The sequence below is a fragment of the Miscanthus floridulus genome, chromosome 4 (assembly GCF_019320115.1).
Source record: "Miscanthus floridulus cultivar M001 chromosome 4, ASM1932011v1, whole genome shotgun sequence".
Classification (NCBI taxonomy): domain Eukaryota; kingdom Viridiplantae; phylum Streptophyta; class Magnoliopsida; order Poales; family Poaceae; genus Miscanthus; species Miscanthus floridulus.
Window position 1 is genome coordinate 26,537,914 of NC_089583.1, and position 15,277 is coordinate 26,553,190.

Consider the following 15,277-nt stretch of genomic DNA (forward strand, 5'->3'; position numbering starts at 1 on the left):
TTTCGAGTATGGCAGATGTCGGCTCCTGCATATATTGTTGATGCCCAGAGGCATGTGAGGAGTTTCACCATGTTCACTCGGTACGGTAAATCCCGGCGCCCACAACACTGTCGATGCCCAAAGGCATGTAGGGGTCCTTACCGTATGGAAGTTAGCGGCGCCCACAATACTGTAGAGGGAAATGTCCACGCCTACAATATTGTTTGTGTCAGGGCGGTTGCAGAGTACTGTTCCTGCAGGTGTACAGGGTACGGTCCCTGGTATCATGGTTTGACTTGTGCGCCTTGCCTCGCTTTCTCCGTTTGTTTCCTGGTCCCTTCCGAGCGGGCGTCCCCGGTCGGTTGGTCCTAGTCGGTTCTGGTTGTGCTAGTCGTAGAAGAGTAGCGGGCAGGGTTTCGGCGTACCCCGGTCGGAGACGTGGGGTCGGAGTCGGAGTCGGAGGTAGTGCTTTGCCGGGCCTTCCGGTCGGAGAGGCCGTCCGGGGGCGGGCTGGAGACCGAAGCGAGCGCTCCGGTCGGAGAGGTGGGCCGGAGTCGGAAAGCGGGCGCCGTTCCTCCTTGGCTAGGCCTTCCGGTCAGTGATTGGATCGCCTTTCTGGCCCTTCGTTCTGATACTTGGGCCGGCCCATAAGTTGCGCGTTGTCAGCTTGGGCTGAGCCTTTGTTGGGAAGCCGGTCTGTGAGAGACCCCGGGTTTTTGAACCCGACATACACCAATCTGATTTAGGTGGTACGTTAGTTTATTTAGCTAGGTGATACCGGAAGTGTACCACCAATCAGATTCAGGTGATGTCCATTTGCAATGCTCAACTAGTTACTGTAATGCTTCTCCGTAATCAATAAAGTTAACGTTTCATGATTGAGCGCACCACGGACATATCAGCGTTGTTCCTAAAAAAACATGTTTCCTACAGCCCCAAGATTTCCATGTGCATTGTTTTTATGTTTTGTTAATGCAGAGGTAGACCTCATGCAAATGACTAAAAAATATTGCAGCGACTTCAATGCGCATGCCTGAAGTTACCGCAATATAGGCAATTTTTAAGATTTTATCGTTTTGCGTATAAAAATTTTAGGTCGGCATACCCTCGACAAAAATCCTAGCTCCACCACTGGTAGTAAGGAAATACAGCCAAATGTTTATCATTCATTTTATTAGGTAGAAGACAATAGTTTAAGGAAATCCAATGGTCCTGTCCCAGTGGGAACTGGGAAGGAGATATGCACGATCATATAGGCAAAACAGTTTAATGCCAATGTGTATCTTACAGTTAATGTGCTTTGATCTTTTTCAGCAGCCCATTAATACTTGAGCAATTAGGTTGAATCTTGAGCACCAGACTGCTAGAATCCTTTTTACTCTGCTAGAATCAGCCAATTAGGTTGAATCTTGAGCACCAGACTAATTATATAAATAAAGAATGTTCAATCCAAAATGCACGAATTAAATACTGCCAGGAGACAAGAACACTTGGAAATTGAAAGAATGCAAACTAACTTATTTCTTTGTTCTTCATAACATTACAAAACTCGTCTGCCAGGCACTCTCCACAAAGTAGTATAACTTATATCAACAAAAGAATGCATAACAAAGTAACTTTATACCCAGTGCATAGAGCTCCCGCTCTGTGCGAGATCTGGGAAGGGTGTCAGTGGCAAGCCTTACCCTCGCCTGTGCAATGCGAGGAAACCGCGACTCGAACCCGAAACCTTCCGGTCACAAACGGTAAGACTCTACCGCTTGCACCAGGCCCACCCTTCAACACAAGTAACTTTGTGACAAACAATATCTCCTGGTCTGTACGTAGCTGTAAATAATGCCACCTGCTTATAATATAACTTAGACAATTGATGGCAGTGGCACATCCGTATTCTCAAAAACACGGGTCGTGGTATTTCTCTGTTTCTACAAACCTTCCACTTTCCTAGCAGTTGATGCCACATGTTTGAGTATCTGGGCCAGTGACACGGGTGGTGAACGGGTCGATGCGAACCCACAGCAAGGAGAAGATGGACGCCAACAGGATTGCCCAGACAACCACGATGGTCGGGGTGCGGTTTTGCCGACCCATGAGACCCTTGAGGAATGGGTACAAGTGAACAATCACCCAGAAGGCGAAGAAGAGCTTGCCAAAGAGCGGCCCCCATGACTGGTAACCGCTGTTGATAGCGTAGGAGATACCAGCAACAACACCGACCAGGTTGATGATCAGAATGGTCGTTGGCGGGATCAGAAGGGTCGTCCACTTGAACATGTACAGCTCCGCAAAGTCACCGTCTTCATCTGAGGCCTTTGAGGTGACAGTGAAGTTGGTGTCGATACCGGCAAGCACCTTGAGGAGACCCTGGAAGACGGCGAAAAGGTGGGCAGAGATACCTCCAATGACCCAGAATTGTTCATTCCTCCACCACTCGTCAATTCCAACACCACTCCACCTCATCTCGAGGATACCAGTGGCAAAAATTGAAATAAAGAGAGAAATGAACCAAATACTAGCGAAGTTGCTAATCTGCATTCCAAGATAGATTCCATCAGTATTGTTGTTGAATGCTCCTCGTAATAAAGAACACTCTTATGTAACCCATGCTTACCTCTGGGATGATGAACTTCCCAGTGAGCAGACAGATGGCAGGCAGAATACAATAAATGAGAAGTGGGATAGACGTGAGCGGGTAAATGGTGGTGTTGATGTAAGCAAATCTCTCCAAGAACTTCAGGCGTCCTCCATAGCCGTACCATAAGGGGCAATGCCGACTGAAAAGAATTTCCACAGAACCAAGAGCCCACCGGAGCACTTGGTTCAGACGATCTGAAAGATTGATGGGAGCAGATCCCTTGAAAGCTGGCCGCTTAGGCATGCAGTAAATTGACCGCCAGCCTCGTGCGTGCATCTTGAATCCAGTAAGAATATCTTCTGTCACAGAACCATAGATCCACCCAATCTGCAATTTGAAATAAACTTGTTAATGCTAACCAAGAAATAGTCTTACTATTGCTAACTTTAACATATGGTTATCAAATTGCAATAATAGAACAGGAAGTGTGCTCTGAACTAAAAGCAAGAGCAGAAACAGATTTTCCCCCTCCAAAACATTTGATTCATCCATGTTTTTGCATTGAATGGTTTCTCCATTTTATTCTTATTGTTGAAGAATTTAAGAGTTTGTTCTGGTTGTCGACCAAGCCAAGCAGGATTCCAGAAAATTTTGCATTCCTGGCTATCTAACACAGATTCAGATTCTGTGCTCAGGGTTACACGTTACTCCAATTCCCAATGTATATCTGCGGCTGTCCCCCTATTGTTTCCACAGTACAAATCAAAACAGTATTGATCTGAGGATTCTCAGTTTGTCACGTTACCTCAGTTCCCCATTCAGACTTGTCCTCATAACCACAACTTATAACATGGATAGCTTCTTTCAGAAGAGATTCCGGAGTTGCGGACTGAGGAACACCACCATATTCCATCAGAGTGGAGGCAACAAAAGCTGCGGATTGGCCAAATCTCTTCTCCAAGCTCATTTGAGACATAAGAAGTGATTTCTCATCATCAAATCCAGCGCCTGCCATATCAAAAATGACAACATGGACACATGTTTCAAAACCCACCAAAATATACAAGAAAAAACAGCATGAGACAGAAAGGTACACTTTTCAGAAACTAAACATTAGTCTTAACCATGAACATCTAAAAAATAAAGGTGTACCTTCAACTCCCTCCTCTATATCTTCAAGATTGAATACTGGCACAGAACTGTCCACATGCTTCTGTGACTTTTTCTTGTCTGAGCCCTTCTTCTTTGATTTGCTTGCCTTCTTCCTGCCACCACATAGTGATGACAAGAAACCACCCTTCTTCTTTTGCTTAATTGGGGGCTCATAACCATATAGAGCTGTTCTGTTGAAAACACAACCAGTTCCCACATAAACTGGTCCTTGGATGCCATCAAGACCTCTCAAGTTAATCTGTGGTAAACAGGCAATTAGAAACTTTAGAATTTGTGCACCCAATAGTCATAACATTGATGGAGAATATTAAAACACAATTTGTGGCTTACATCAAAAAACACGGTGTTCCTGTTGGCATATCGATCATTCCTATCAATACCATCGAACCTCTGGGGAAACTGAACATAGCAGACACTCCTTCCTAGGTTAGGATCCATAAGGAAGCACATAGCTTCCCTGAGAGCCTTACTGTTGTTGATGTAGTGATCACAATCAAGATTCAACATATATTGTCCATTGGTAAGCACAGCTGAGACACGAACCTGTGAAAAAAAGAAATCCACCATCACAACCCACATATTGAAGTTGATAGTTTTGCACTGTTTCTAATATATAACTACTTACAAGAGCATTCATGGCACCAGCTTTCTTGTGATGCTGGAATCCAGGACGCTTTTCACGAGAAACATAGACCAAACGGGGGAGCTCATTGCCCTCAGTATCAAGGCCACCACTGTGACCAAGGAAAACCTGAGTATGATGAGAAAGAGGAGTTAGCAAAGCAAATTCCTTTCAACTTTAAAGAGAAAGGAAAAGGAAAAAACTACTATCAAGCACATTAGCAGAAGATTGAGTAACAGAAGTTTCATTCTGTAGATGCTAACCTGAATCATTCCAGGATGGTCCCTGGTATTGTTTCCTGGCCATGGTGTGCCATCTTGCATGATCCATCCTTCCTCGGGAACCTTCTGTGCCTTAGCAACAAGGCCATTTATCCTAACTTTGAATTCTTCATATTCTCTCTGCAATGATTTTTTGTTAAGACGCGTCAGTATTGGATTACAACTAGAAAATCAATATATAGCCGTTCACAAAGAAGAAAGACCTTCATGGCCCGGCGGTCTTTAACAAATGAAGGGTGCACTTTGTCCTTCAAGTAATCAATTTTCTGGGAGAAGTACCATTCAGGAGCTCTAGGTTCAATGTTGTACTTCTTAACAAATGGTACCCATTTTCTAGCAAACTCTGAAGTCTCAGCTAGTGCATCAAATGTCAGCATTGCAGCTCCATCGTCAGATACATAGCAAGAGACCTTATCCACAGGGTAATCCACAGCAAGAATGGATAGAACGGTATTGGCAGTGACAAGAGGAGGCTCCTTCATTGGGTCGACTGTACTGACAAAAATGTCAACAGCAGCCAACTGAGATGGCTCACCTTCCCGGTCATACCTGTTAGAGGAAATGGAACAGTAACAAACATAAGTGATATGAACAAATTCAGTTTGTGTTCGAACAATGTACTAGAGAACTGGAAAAGAGATCACCTTAATGCCAGTCTATCAAGGTAAGTCTCCCGGTTGATTGGAAACCACTTTGGGAACTGATCCAATATCCAGGAAAGAGCGAACCAGATCTCACATATAACAGATAGAAGCCACAATGGGTATGCATTGCGCACAGGATTTGTGATACGGTAGTGCAAGAAGATGCTTAGAACAATCAATCGTAGCACAATGACCATCCTGTATGGATTTATCCTGGAGGAAGGAAGTGGAACTTTCCTAGATAGAGGCTGGCGAGTTTCATCGTTCCTGCAATTCAGATGGCACAAATTAATGTTCAAATATGTGTTGAAGAAAATATAGCAATAAAGGGTTGGACTGACACAATTGCTCACTGTTACAGTAATTTGAGCATGACAGGTTTGTGCATTTTAGTTAAAGTTATATAATTCTAAGATATAAATACAATGTTCTGCTTTCAAGGTAAAGTACACCCTTCACTTTGATTTGTACTAATCCTGATAATAGAATAAGTGTGACCTTCCATAAAAGTGTAAACAGGTCATTAATTTGGGAACATAAAGACAAACCTCCAACTCTTACATTCATCTACACAGAGGAAATAACTCAAGCTTTTTTTTCCCTTTTTTTTGTGAATGTAACTATGCTAATTAAAGAAAACATTAGAACTAAACAACATATGATCCTGTAAAACATGAATGAGCTGAAGGAGGGTGTTGGATGTTGGAACTCACAATAAGGCGTCTTCCATGTTGTAATCAGTTGATGCATCAATATCACCAACACCCCGACCCTCAGAGGGAGCAATGCTCGTGCCATTCGTCATGGGAATTGTTCCCTTATCCTGCTTCATTTTCCAGCCATCAACCCTCTCTTTCCAGGCAACATTCCCAATGCTACCAGAGAATTCCCTTGACGGATTTGCTGTAATGGAGCAAGAAACAATCATTAGATCTTCACATCAAACAGGTGTAATCTGAAACATGAGAGACCATGGCAAAAAAATAAACATACGTGAATGATTCACATAGGGAAATGGAGCACGCTTGCCAATGTTCCCAGTGGGGGACATCATATGATGGTCAGGGGAAGCACCAGGGATTTCTCCCGAGATCTGCAGATCAATTCAGAAAGTAAGCATCATTGCATATCCGAAGATTTTCATTTTTAAGCACAATGTCTTAATAGTAGTGGCACCAACCTGGCTGGTAGTGACTGACGGGATGTATCCCCGAGGGATCTCACCACTGTCATACTTGGTAAGCCCGATCTCGCCACTGTCATACTTGGGGCGGCCAACATCCCCACTGCCCCCAGCATTCATGCGCCAGCTGCGCATCCTGTCAGCAATCTTCTGCTTCTGGTCTTCATTGCCAGATGCAGGGTAGTTGAAGTCGCTAGCATCATCGGCATCAGTTTCATCACCTTCCTCCCCACGGATCGCCGGGCTCCCTGAAGGATTCATACACAGTTCAGAGAATGCTTAACAAAACCTATCAACCATCTTTTGCTATTCTAAAGCAGAAAAGTCCCGGATGTCACATCATATAGAACTCCAGTTACTATTTTTCCTCCTACCTACAGTTTAACAGAATTCACACAAAGACAAGACTAAGCCATGCTACAAGCTAAAGTAGGATCCAGTGATAGTGACAGAACTAATATGCCCTCTCTGACCGAAAATGCCATGAGATCCATCACAAATAGAAAGGAAAAAGTCTACTTAACCCCCCTACCTATCAACCATGGTCTACTTCACCCCCCCAAACTATAAAACCGTCTATTTTACCTCCTGAACTTTTCAAAACTGTCTATTTTACCCCTCCCGGCGGTTTTCGACGGTGATTTTGCTACAGTAACAGTGGTTTTCCTTTTTATTTATTTTCGCTGAATCTTAGAAAAATCATAGTAAATCATAGAAAAATCATAAAATGGAAAATCCAATTTTGTTGGACTCCACATGAGTAGATCTACATAGTTAACATATAATGTGGTATGCTTTAGTACAAAGGTTTTGCTGTACCTTTAGATTAATTGGAAAATCTAATTTTGTCTGTAATTAATTGGAATTTATCTATAACTAAGTTATACATGGTCCAATGAGTACAAAATTTTTACTATAGTTCAAGCATACAATAATTAGCCTAACATAAAAATTTCACCATAATTGGACCACAGAAGCTGCAGCTATGAATTGTTCCAATTAATTACAGACAAAATTGGATTTCCCAATTAATCTAAAACTATAACAAAAATTTTGTACTAAAGCATATTATATTATATGCTCATTGTGTAGATCTACTCATGTGGAGTCCAACAAAATTAGATTTTTCCATTTTATAATTTTTCTGTGATTTACTATGATTTTTTAAAAATTCACCAGAAATAAATAAAAAAGAAAAAGACAAAATCACCCTCACTATAAAAAAAACCACCGTTACTGTAGCAAAATCACCGTCGAAAACCGCCCGGGAAGTAAAATAGACGGTTTTATAGTTTGGGGGTAAAGTAGACCATGGTCGATAGGTGGGGGGTTAAGTAGACTTTTTCCCAAATAGAAACAATATCATTTTTGCTCTGCTCCTTGTGAAAGATCCAAACTTTCCTAGTGACTCCAGAATCGGGTTCGGAGACAGCTAAGATCAAACAAATGGAATGGAGAAGAGACTACAAATTTACCCTTGTGGCGCTTGTACTTGGTCTTGCACTGGGGGCACGCCTGTGTACCGTCCTTGCGCTCGTACTCGTAGCAGGGGCGGCACACGGGGAACCCGCAGACGTCGCAGGCGGTGAAGACGTCCCCCTCCGCCGTGGTGCCGACGCCGTCGCCGCAGATCTGGCACACCTGCCCGCCCCCGCGCCTCCCCGACTTCTGCACACGCGCACACGCACACACAGCAGATCGCAACATTCAGTCTTTCTCTCCCAAGATCCAACCCCAACACGAAACGGAATGCAGCTGAGATCTCCCGCCACTCACCACGCCGTCCGCGTCGCCCTCCATGGCAGGGCAGGAGAGCTCGCCAAGAACCGACGAGGGAGCTGGCCTGGGGCCTGGGCAGAGCCGAGCCGACACGAGCCGGCACCACTCCCGAGATGCGAGCAGGGGGGGCACGGATCAGCACCGCATCTCCCGCTGCGAGAGTGCTGGTACCAGTAAGTAGTAGTGGGGCGGGGCGGGGCGGGGCGGGAGAGGAGTGAGGAGAGAAAAGGACAGGGCACCGCACCGATGGAGGAAGCCGCGGCAACGTGAGTTGGTTCCGCTGTCGCTTTCGACGCGAGGGATTAAGAATTGACAAAAGATTATTGCAGCGCGGCGAGGCGATTTTGAGTCTAGTTAATCTGCGTGCGTCTGGTGGGCTGGTTCGGGATTAGTTTAATGCCGAGTTGGCGGGAGGCGGTGTCGGGGAGAGTGTGCCAGTGAGGCGGGAGGTGGAAGAAGGGTGAGCTGGCGCCGTGCGGGGCCCACGTGGCAGTGAGAGCTCACTGTCGGTCCTGAGCACCGACGGAAGATATGCTGGCGGTCGGACTAATTGGTAGGTGCACACAAGTGTGAAACGCGGCATGTGTGTTCCCATAAAATAAGCCCAACGTCTCGTCATTACTGAGCTAATTATTTTAGATAGAACAACGATAACATAGAAGTAATTATTTTCCTATGACAGTGATACCGAAGCAAAAGGTTATTATGTAATGCAAGATGGGTTATTCCATGTACTCCCTCCTTTCGAAATAGATAATAACCTTATAAAATTCTAATTTTGTCTCAGTGCTATAAACCAAAAGTAGTTTTTATGGCTATTAATATATTTGTATACTATGTATAGAAACTATGTTCCTAATGGATAGCTTCCATAGAATAACCTTTTTTGTCCAATTATATGTCTTATCTCTTCATCAACTATATCTATCACATTTGTTCATGTCTTGGTTTTTGGGTAGACATGGTTTCTTATCTAAGAAATCATTTTCTCATCTCTCTTCTTTAATTGAAGTGTCATAACATCTTTTTGCTTAGTTGGCATCCTAACTAATGAATATAGAAATCATCTAGTTTTATGGTTGGGAGTGGCCTTATAGCATCTCAATGCATCTTTTCTCTTTTCTGAATAGGTCTTTATTTTTCTCAATACATCTCTATCTCTATCCATCTATCTCTCTTCTTATTTTCTGTGGAGCACATCTTTCCACTCCTTAGAAATTTCCATGCTCAAAACTATAAGATCATCTATTTTGGGATGGAGGGAGTAACATACTCCTACACTATAATATTGCACACAACAAGATTTGTATTTTTTTTTTGGAGTAATAGTTACTGTTATCTTCTGTACGTCTCTCAGTGCCAACAATCTACGATTATTCAGATATTTGCAACTGTTAAAACATTTTAGGGTTCCCAACAAACATAATGACACATGAAAAAAAATTATTGCAAAGTTACCGTACAATTGGGCATTTATTAATAGTTGGTATTAAATATATATTTGTATAGTATTATCAGATGTAGGTAAATTAATACGGAGTACAACATGGTTATGGATACATTACTTAGATATATGGTAATTGCGAGAATTGATGGAAAATGTGGTCATATGTGGTACGGTACATCATTAACACTACTCTAAGTGGAGTAAGGGTGACCTTAACAAACATGGTCTCATAAAATAAGTGTATTCCATCACGTAATTCCCTCACCTCATTCATTCTTGAAAAAGAAATATATAAAAGCCATGACATGTGAGGGCCTGAGGGGAGCCACACAGTCACAGTGGAGTGGAGAAAGCTAAATATATACTTTCTCGGTCCCAAATTATAAGATGTTTTGGCATTTCTAGATTCATAGGTTTTACTATGTATCTAGACATTAAGTTATATGTCTAGAAAAGACAAAACGTCTTATAATTTAGAACAGATTGAATTTTTTTTTTGGAAAAATTGGTCTCATAGCATTAAAAGATCGTTGTATTCAGAAAATACCATAGAAACTTTGTTGCTCCGTAAAATACCAACGAAAGAACGCAACGTCACCTAGAAATAGCATTCTATCACGTTTGGCCGTCGCCTCCGTCAAGCTCCTCCCCTTCTCCTTCCCGAGGTGAGTGCGGCCGTTGCCTCTGCTCCAGGTAGGACCCGCTCCAACTGCTGCCGCTCCAGAGGGAGAGAGCACAGCGGTGGCGCCGACTGCCTTGGTGCCGGCGGCGCTTAGCTCCGGCCTCTGGCGCGGTGTCGGCTTCAAAGCATGTGGGTGCTCCGTGCTGACCGCACTCGGCTCCGCTGCTGGGAGCTCTGCGCAGCAGGGTGGCGGCGGGCAAGCCCTAGTGCCCGTGGTGGCGAGCTCCGACGTCTGGCTGCTACGGGCGGAATCGCGGGCTGGTGCGGCGCAGCTCCGGCGGAGGCGGCTTCGGTGAGGCGAGGGCGTCTCCGGCATTGGACTGCTGGAGTGCTCAGCGGCAGCGTCCGAGGCAAGGACAGATGCCGAGCTTGAGCTCCAAGCTCCCTGGGACGAGGCCCTACAGTGCCGCCAGTGACTCCCTACACCGTCCCCGTCCTTATCAGCTACTATTTCCTCATCGTCCGCTGCTAGCTCCACGGCAGGGGACCCGGGTCTAGCCTGCTCCACCACGCGTGCCACAAGGACCACCACCTGGTGGAGCGCGTCTTCGTGGTCTTGTTCACCAACCACGAGGCCGAGCTCCCATGTAGGCTTGACCCGAACGTCGTCGTCGCGCTCCACCACAACGTCAGCTACCCGCTCTACCGCACCGTCTATAAGGAAAATGGACCCTAGGCCCATTTACTTTGGATTTTAGAGTTTGATGACCAACACAACCAAATTAGACTAATAAATTTGCAAGTGATTGTTTTGTAGTCCAATAGGATGCAAGACGTGACTTGGACGAAGGCGACGTGATGATCCGATGATTAACACCATAAACAAGACCCTAGAAGCACAAGAGAAGACCTAAGATATCAAGCAAAGTCTAAGCACGAAGATAGGAACCAAGCCGGACGCAAGATCACGAAGAAACGAGCTCATAGAGCTGACCGGACGCTGGAAGGTGATCGACCGGACACTGAAAGGTGATCGACTAGACGCTCCGATCAGTGACTCTGCTACAGCAGGCGTCAGCAGCAGCGACCGAATGCTGAACAGTAAAGTGACCGGATGCACCGATGAAACTGTTCATCATCCCGGCAATACGTTCAGTACTGACTGGACGCAGGCAGCAAATCGAATGGACGCAAAATTGCAGCATCCAATCGAGTACAGAAAGGTTCTAGAGCAGCGAAATTGCGATCGGACACGTCCGGTGGCATGTGACCGGACGTTGGCAGCGTCCGATCAGTTGATCACGGCTCTAACGGTCGGGACAACCGAACGCGTCCGGTCAGGACGAAAGCAGCATCCGATCAGTAGCAAAAAAGCAGGATTTTGTCCCCAATGACTACTTTCTCAGTGGGGCTTATAAATATAGAACCCTCAACCGGCCAAATGAGTGGTGTGTGGAGCTGAAGGAACATATCTAGGGTGTTGATACACCATTTTAGTGATCTCCACTTGTATATTGCTTAGTGATTCATTAGGTGATTAACGTAGGTGCTTTTGCAAAGTGCTTAGGTTGATTAGACCACCACTTATGCGCTTGCTCTAGGTTTAGGCCTAGTGTTTAGTGAGGTTTGCATACCTTTTACCACCCAGTGCTTGCGCGCATCATTGTTGTACATCAGAGAGGCTTGTAGTCTTGTGAGATCACACCAACCGAGTTTGTAGTGTGGCCGCCACCGTGTACCGGAGGGAACAAGGCCCACGACGTTTTGGCCGAAAACTTGATAGTGAAGATGGTGAGGAGCATCCGGGAGAGGCTTGCTGGAAGGCACATCAGAGACCCACTTGCGCATGGGGAAGGCCCGAGGCTATCCATGGAGTTATCCAACCAGGAGCTTGGCCCTTGCGAGGGGCTCCAACGACGACTAGGGGGAAGCTTGCGCGCTTCTTGATACCTCAGTAAAAATAACAGAATCATCGACGGGAGTTTGCAAATCTCTACCTTGCTGTTTAGCTTCCGCATTTGTATTGTTTACTTTACTCGTTTTGCGGTAGAGATAGCAACACATTAGCAAAACCGTAGTTACATATTTAGATAGTTTATCTTTTGCATAGGTTTTGCTAAGGTTAGAAAAAGAGGCCATAGCTTAGAAGTAGAATTTTAAGTTGCCTAATTCACCCCCCCCCCCCTCTTAGGCGGCATGGTTCTTTTCAAGTGGTATCAGAGCCTGGTTGGCTCAATTTGGACCTTTGGCTTAACCACCGTTATGTCGACGCTATTTAGAGTGGTTGGGATAGATACCTCTAGACCTCCGCACTTTGATGGCACTAACTTTCCCTATTATAAAGCTAGAATGGCTTGTCACCTTGAGGCGGTAGACTTGGATGTTTGGAGAGTCACTCGTGATAGGATGAAACCCATTAAGAATCATGATAAATTCACAAAGAGTGAAGAAAAAAAATTCATTTCAATGCTAGAGCTAAAAATTGATTGTTTGAATCTTTTAGCATAGATGTGTTTAACCAAGTGTCCACTTTAAATATGGCACATGAAATTTGGTTAAAACTCCAAGAGCCCCATGACGGCACATCTAATGTCCGTGAGCAAAAACATTGTCTAGCTAAACAAAATTATGATTCCTTTGAAATGAATGATGATGAGCTTATTCATGATATGTATTCTTGTTTGAATCTAATTATCAATGAGCTCCATTCAATAGGATTAACAAAGCTAGATGATGTGGACATCGTGAGGAAGATCATCTCCGTGCTACCACAAAGAAAATATGCAAGCGTCATCACCATCCTTCACAAACATAGAGGACTTGAGCACCATGACCCCGGCCATAGTCATTGGCAAGATAGTGGCATTTGAAATGTCATGCAAGATGGGTCAAGAAGAAGCCTCTTCATCAAGCAAAGGCAAAGCTCTCGCATGTAGTAAGAAAAAGAAGATGAAGGGCAAGCAAGTTGAGATAAGCTCAAGTTCAAGCTCATCGAGTGAAGAAGAAGAAGAAGAAGAAGAAGAAGAAGAAGAAGAAGAAGAAGAAGAAGAAGAAGAAGAAGAAGAAGATGATGATGATGATGATGATGATGATGATGATGATGATGATGATGATGATGGTGATGAAGATTCAAGTGATGATGATCAATCTTCCTCCTCCACCTCCGACCTTGATGAAGAATCAATCAAACTTATCAACAAGGTGGAGAAGATGATCCAAAGGCTCAATGTCAAGGGTGTGCCCATCCAAATTCAAGATATCATCTTCACCAATCAAAGAAATGAGCAAAGAAAGAGAGGATACTATGGATGCGGTGAATTAGGGCACTTTGTGGAAGTTTGTCCAAACAAGTCCACACCCAAGACAAAGAAGAAGGCATGCAAGAATCAAACCCTCACATCAATAAGGTCATGGGATGATTCTTTAAGTGAAGAAAAAGACCACCACAAGAGGCGCGGGCACAAGCACTTATCATTAAGCTCTTCTCGTATGTGCCTTATGGCACGAGGTAACAAAAGCTCATCCTCTAGTGAGAGTGAGAGTGATAATGAAATGCCTTCTTATGATGAAATTGTGCAATAAAATCTTAATTATGCTAAAGTTTGCACTAGTCAACAAAAAATGCTCGAAAAATTAAAAGAAAAGCTAGATAATTCACAATAAGCATATAAAACTTTGCTTGAACAATATGAGATGTTTGCTAATCTCAATATTGAACTATCTACTAAAATTGAGCAACTTGAGGCTAGTGCAACAACAAATGCAAGCATAATCAATGATGAGCAACTAGTAAAGAAAAATGAAAAATTTAAAGAAAAGTTAGCTAGCTTACAAGATGCTTATAAAAGTTTGCTTGCTAAAATGGAAACCATGTGCAAACATTGTGATGAGCTAAATAATAAAGTTGCTAATCTTGAAGCCATTGGTACAACCCCCACCAAGGCATCTAAAAAGAAAAGTTCTATCTTTGATAAGCCTAAAAAAGATGCTTCTACTTCTTGCAATGATTTATGTTTAGACTCACCCTTGTGCAACCAAGTTTGTGTTGAGAAAGTTGTTGTAGATACATACACACAAGAGATTGCAATGGAGAATGAGCAACTCAAGCAAGAAGTGGCTCGCCTCACCAAGGACTTGACTCAAGTAAAAGGCAAAGCGAAGCAAACCCAACTTCATCAAGATAACACCATCAAGGGAGTGAAGAAACTTGATGAAGGACAAACTGTGGTTTGCTACATATGCCACAAGTCCTATGAGTGCAAGGTGAAGAATGGGGGAGGAACAAAGAAGAAAGAGAAAAAGCAAACAAGCAAGTTCTTCAACACCTACACCAACAAGGTAGACAAAAGGGCCTCCACACCTTATCTCTTGAAGAAGAAGAAAAATAACAAGGTGGTGGCCATCAAGGTGAACAAGCAAGCCAACAATGGGGGTCAAATGCATTTGGGTGCCAAAGGAGATCATTTCCATCATGAAGAGCACCAAGAAGGTTTGGATCCCAAAAGAGAAGTGAGAAGTTCGATGGACTTTGGGGAATTTGAAGACTTGACAAAATATGGGTGCATTTCATGGGGTGCATCATTATGGACAAAGTCATTGCCAAGTGGGTTAGTGAATACTATGGACCTAAATTCCCCTTCCCATGTTAGGTAACTATATATAATTTCCTTCAATCTGTATTTACTACAAGTGGTATTTTTTTATAATTGGTATCTTTTAGCATCTAGTTACTTTTCATACCTAGGTTTACATTTGCATGTTTAATCTTTTATCATGCATACACTAGGTAAATGATATGGTAGGCTTGCTCGGTTTCACTCTTGACCCTTAGAGCAAACCTACATGGTTTTAAATTATTTAGGAGCACGACACATAGCTTGTTTTATAATTTTTTTATCTAATATGTGCTAAAGTCCAAATTGTAGGTAATTTCTCCCAAATATTACTTTCAAAAATGATTCTCTTATTCATG

General features: G+C 43.6%; 1 protein-coding gene across 1 annotated transcript; it reads right to left on the reverse strand.

Annotated features, from left to right (window-relative positions):
- Positions 1-1,469: 1,469 nt before the first annotated feature.
- LOC136549561 (probable cellulose synthase A catalytic subunit 8 [UDP-forming]) lies at positions 1,470-8,441 on the reverse strand. Its single transcript, XM_066540872.1, has 14 exons — positions 8,234-8,441; positions 7,933-8,125; positions 6,455-6,705; positions 6,268-6,367; positions 5,988-6,177; positions 5,275-5,541; positions 4,834-5,179; positions 4,613-4,750; positions 4,353-4,478; positions 4,058-4,270; positions 3,707-3,965; positions 3,360-3,562; positions 2,591-2,941; positions 1,470-2,508 (listed from the first exon to the last, which is right to left on the reverse strand). The coding sequence occupies exons 1-14, from the start codon at positions 8,255-8,257 to the stop codon at positions 1,924-1,926; spliced, it is 3,246 nt and encodes a 1,081-aa protein (XP_066396969.1). The 5' UTR covers positions 8,258-8,441; the 3' UTR covers positions 1,470-1,923.
- Between the last annotated feature and the right edge of the window lie 6,836 nt (positions 8,442-15,277).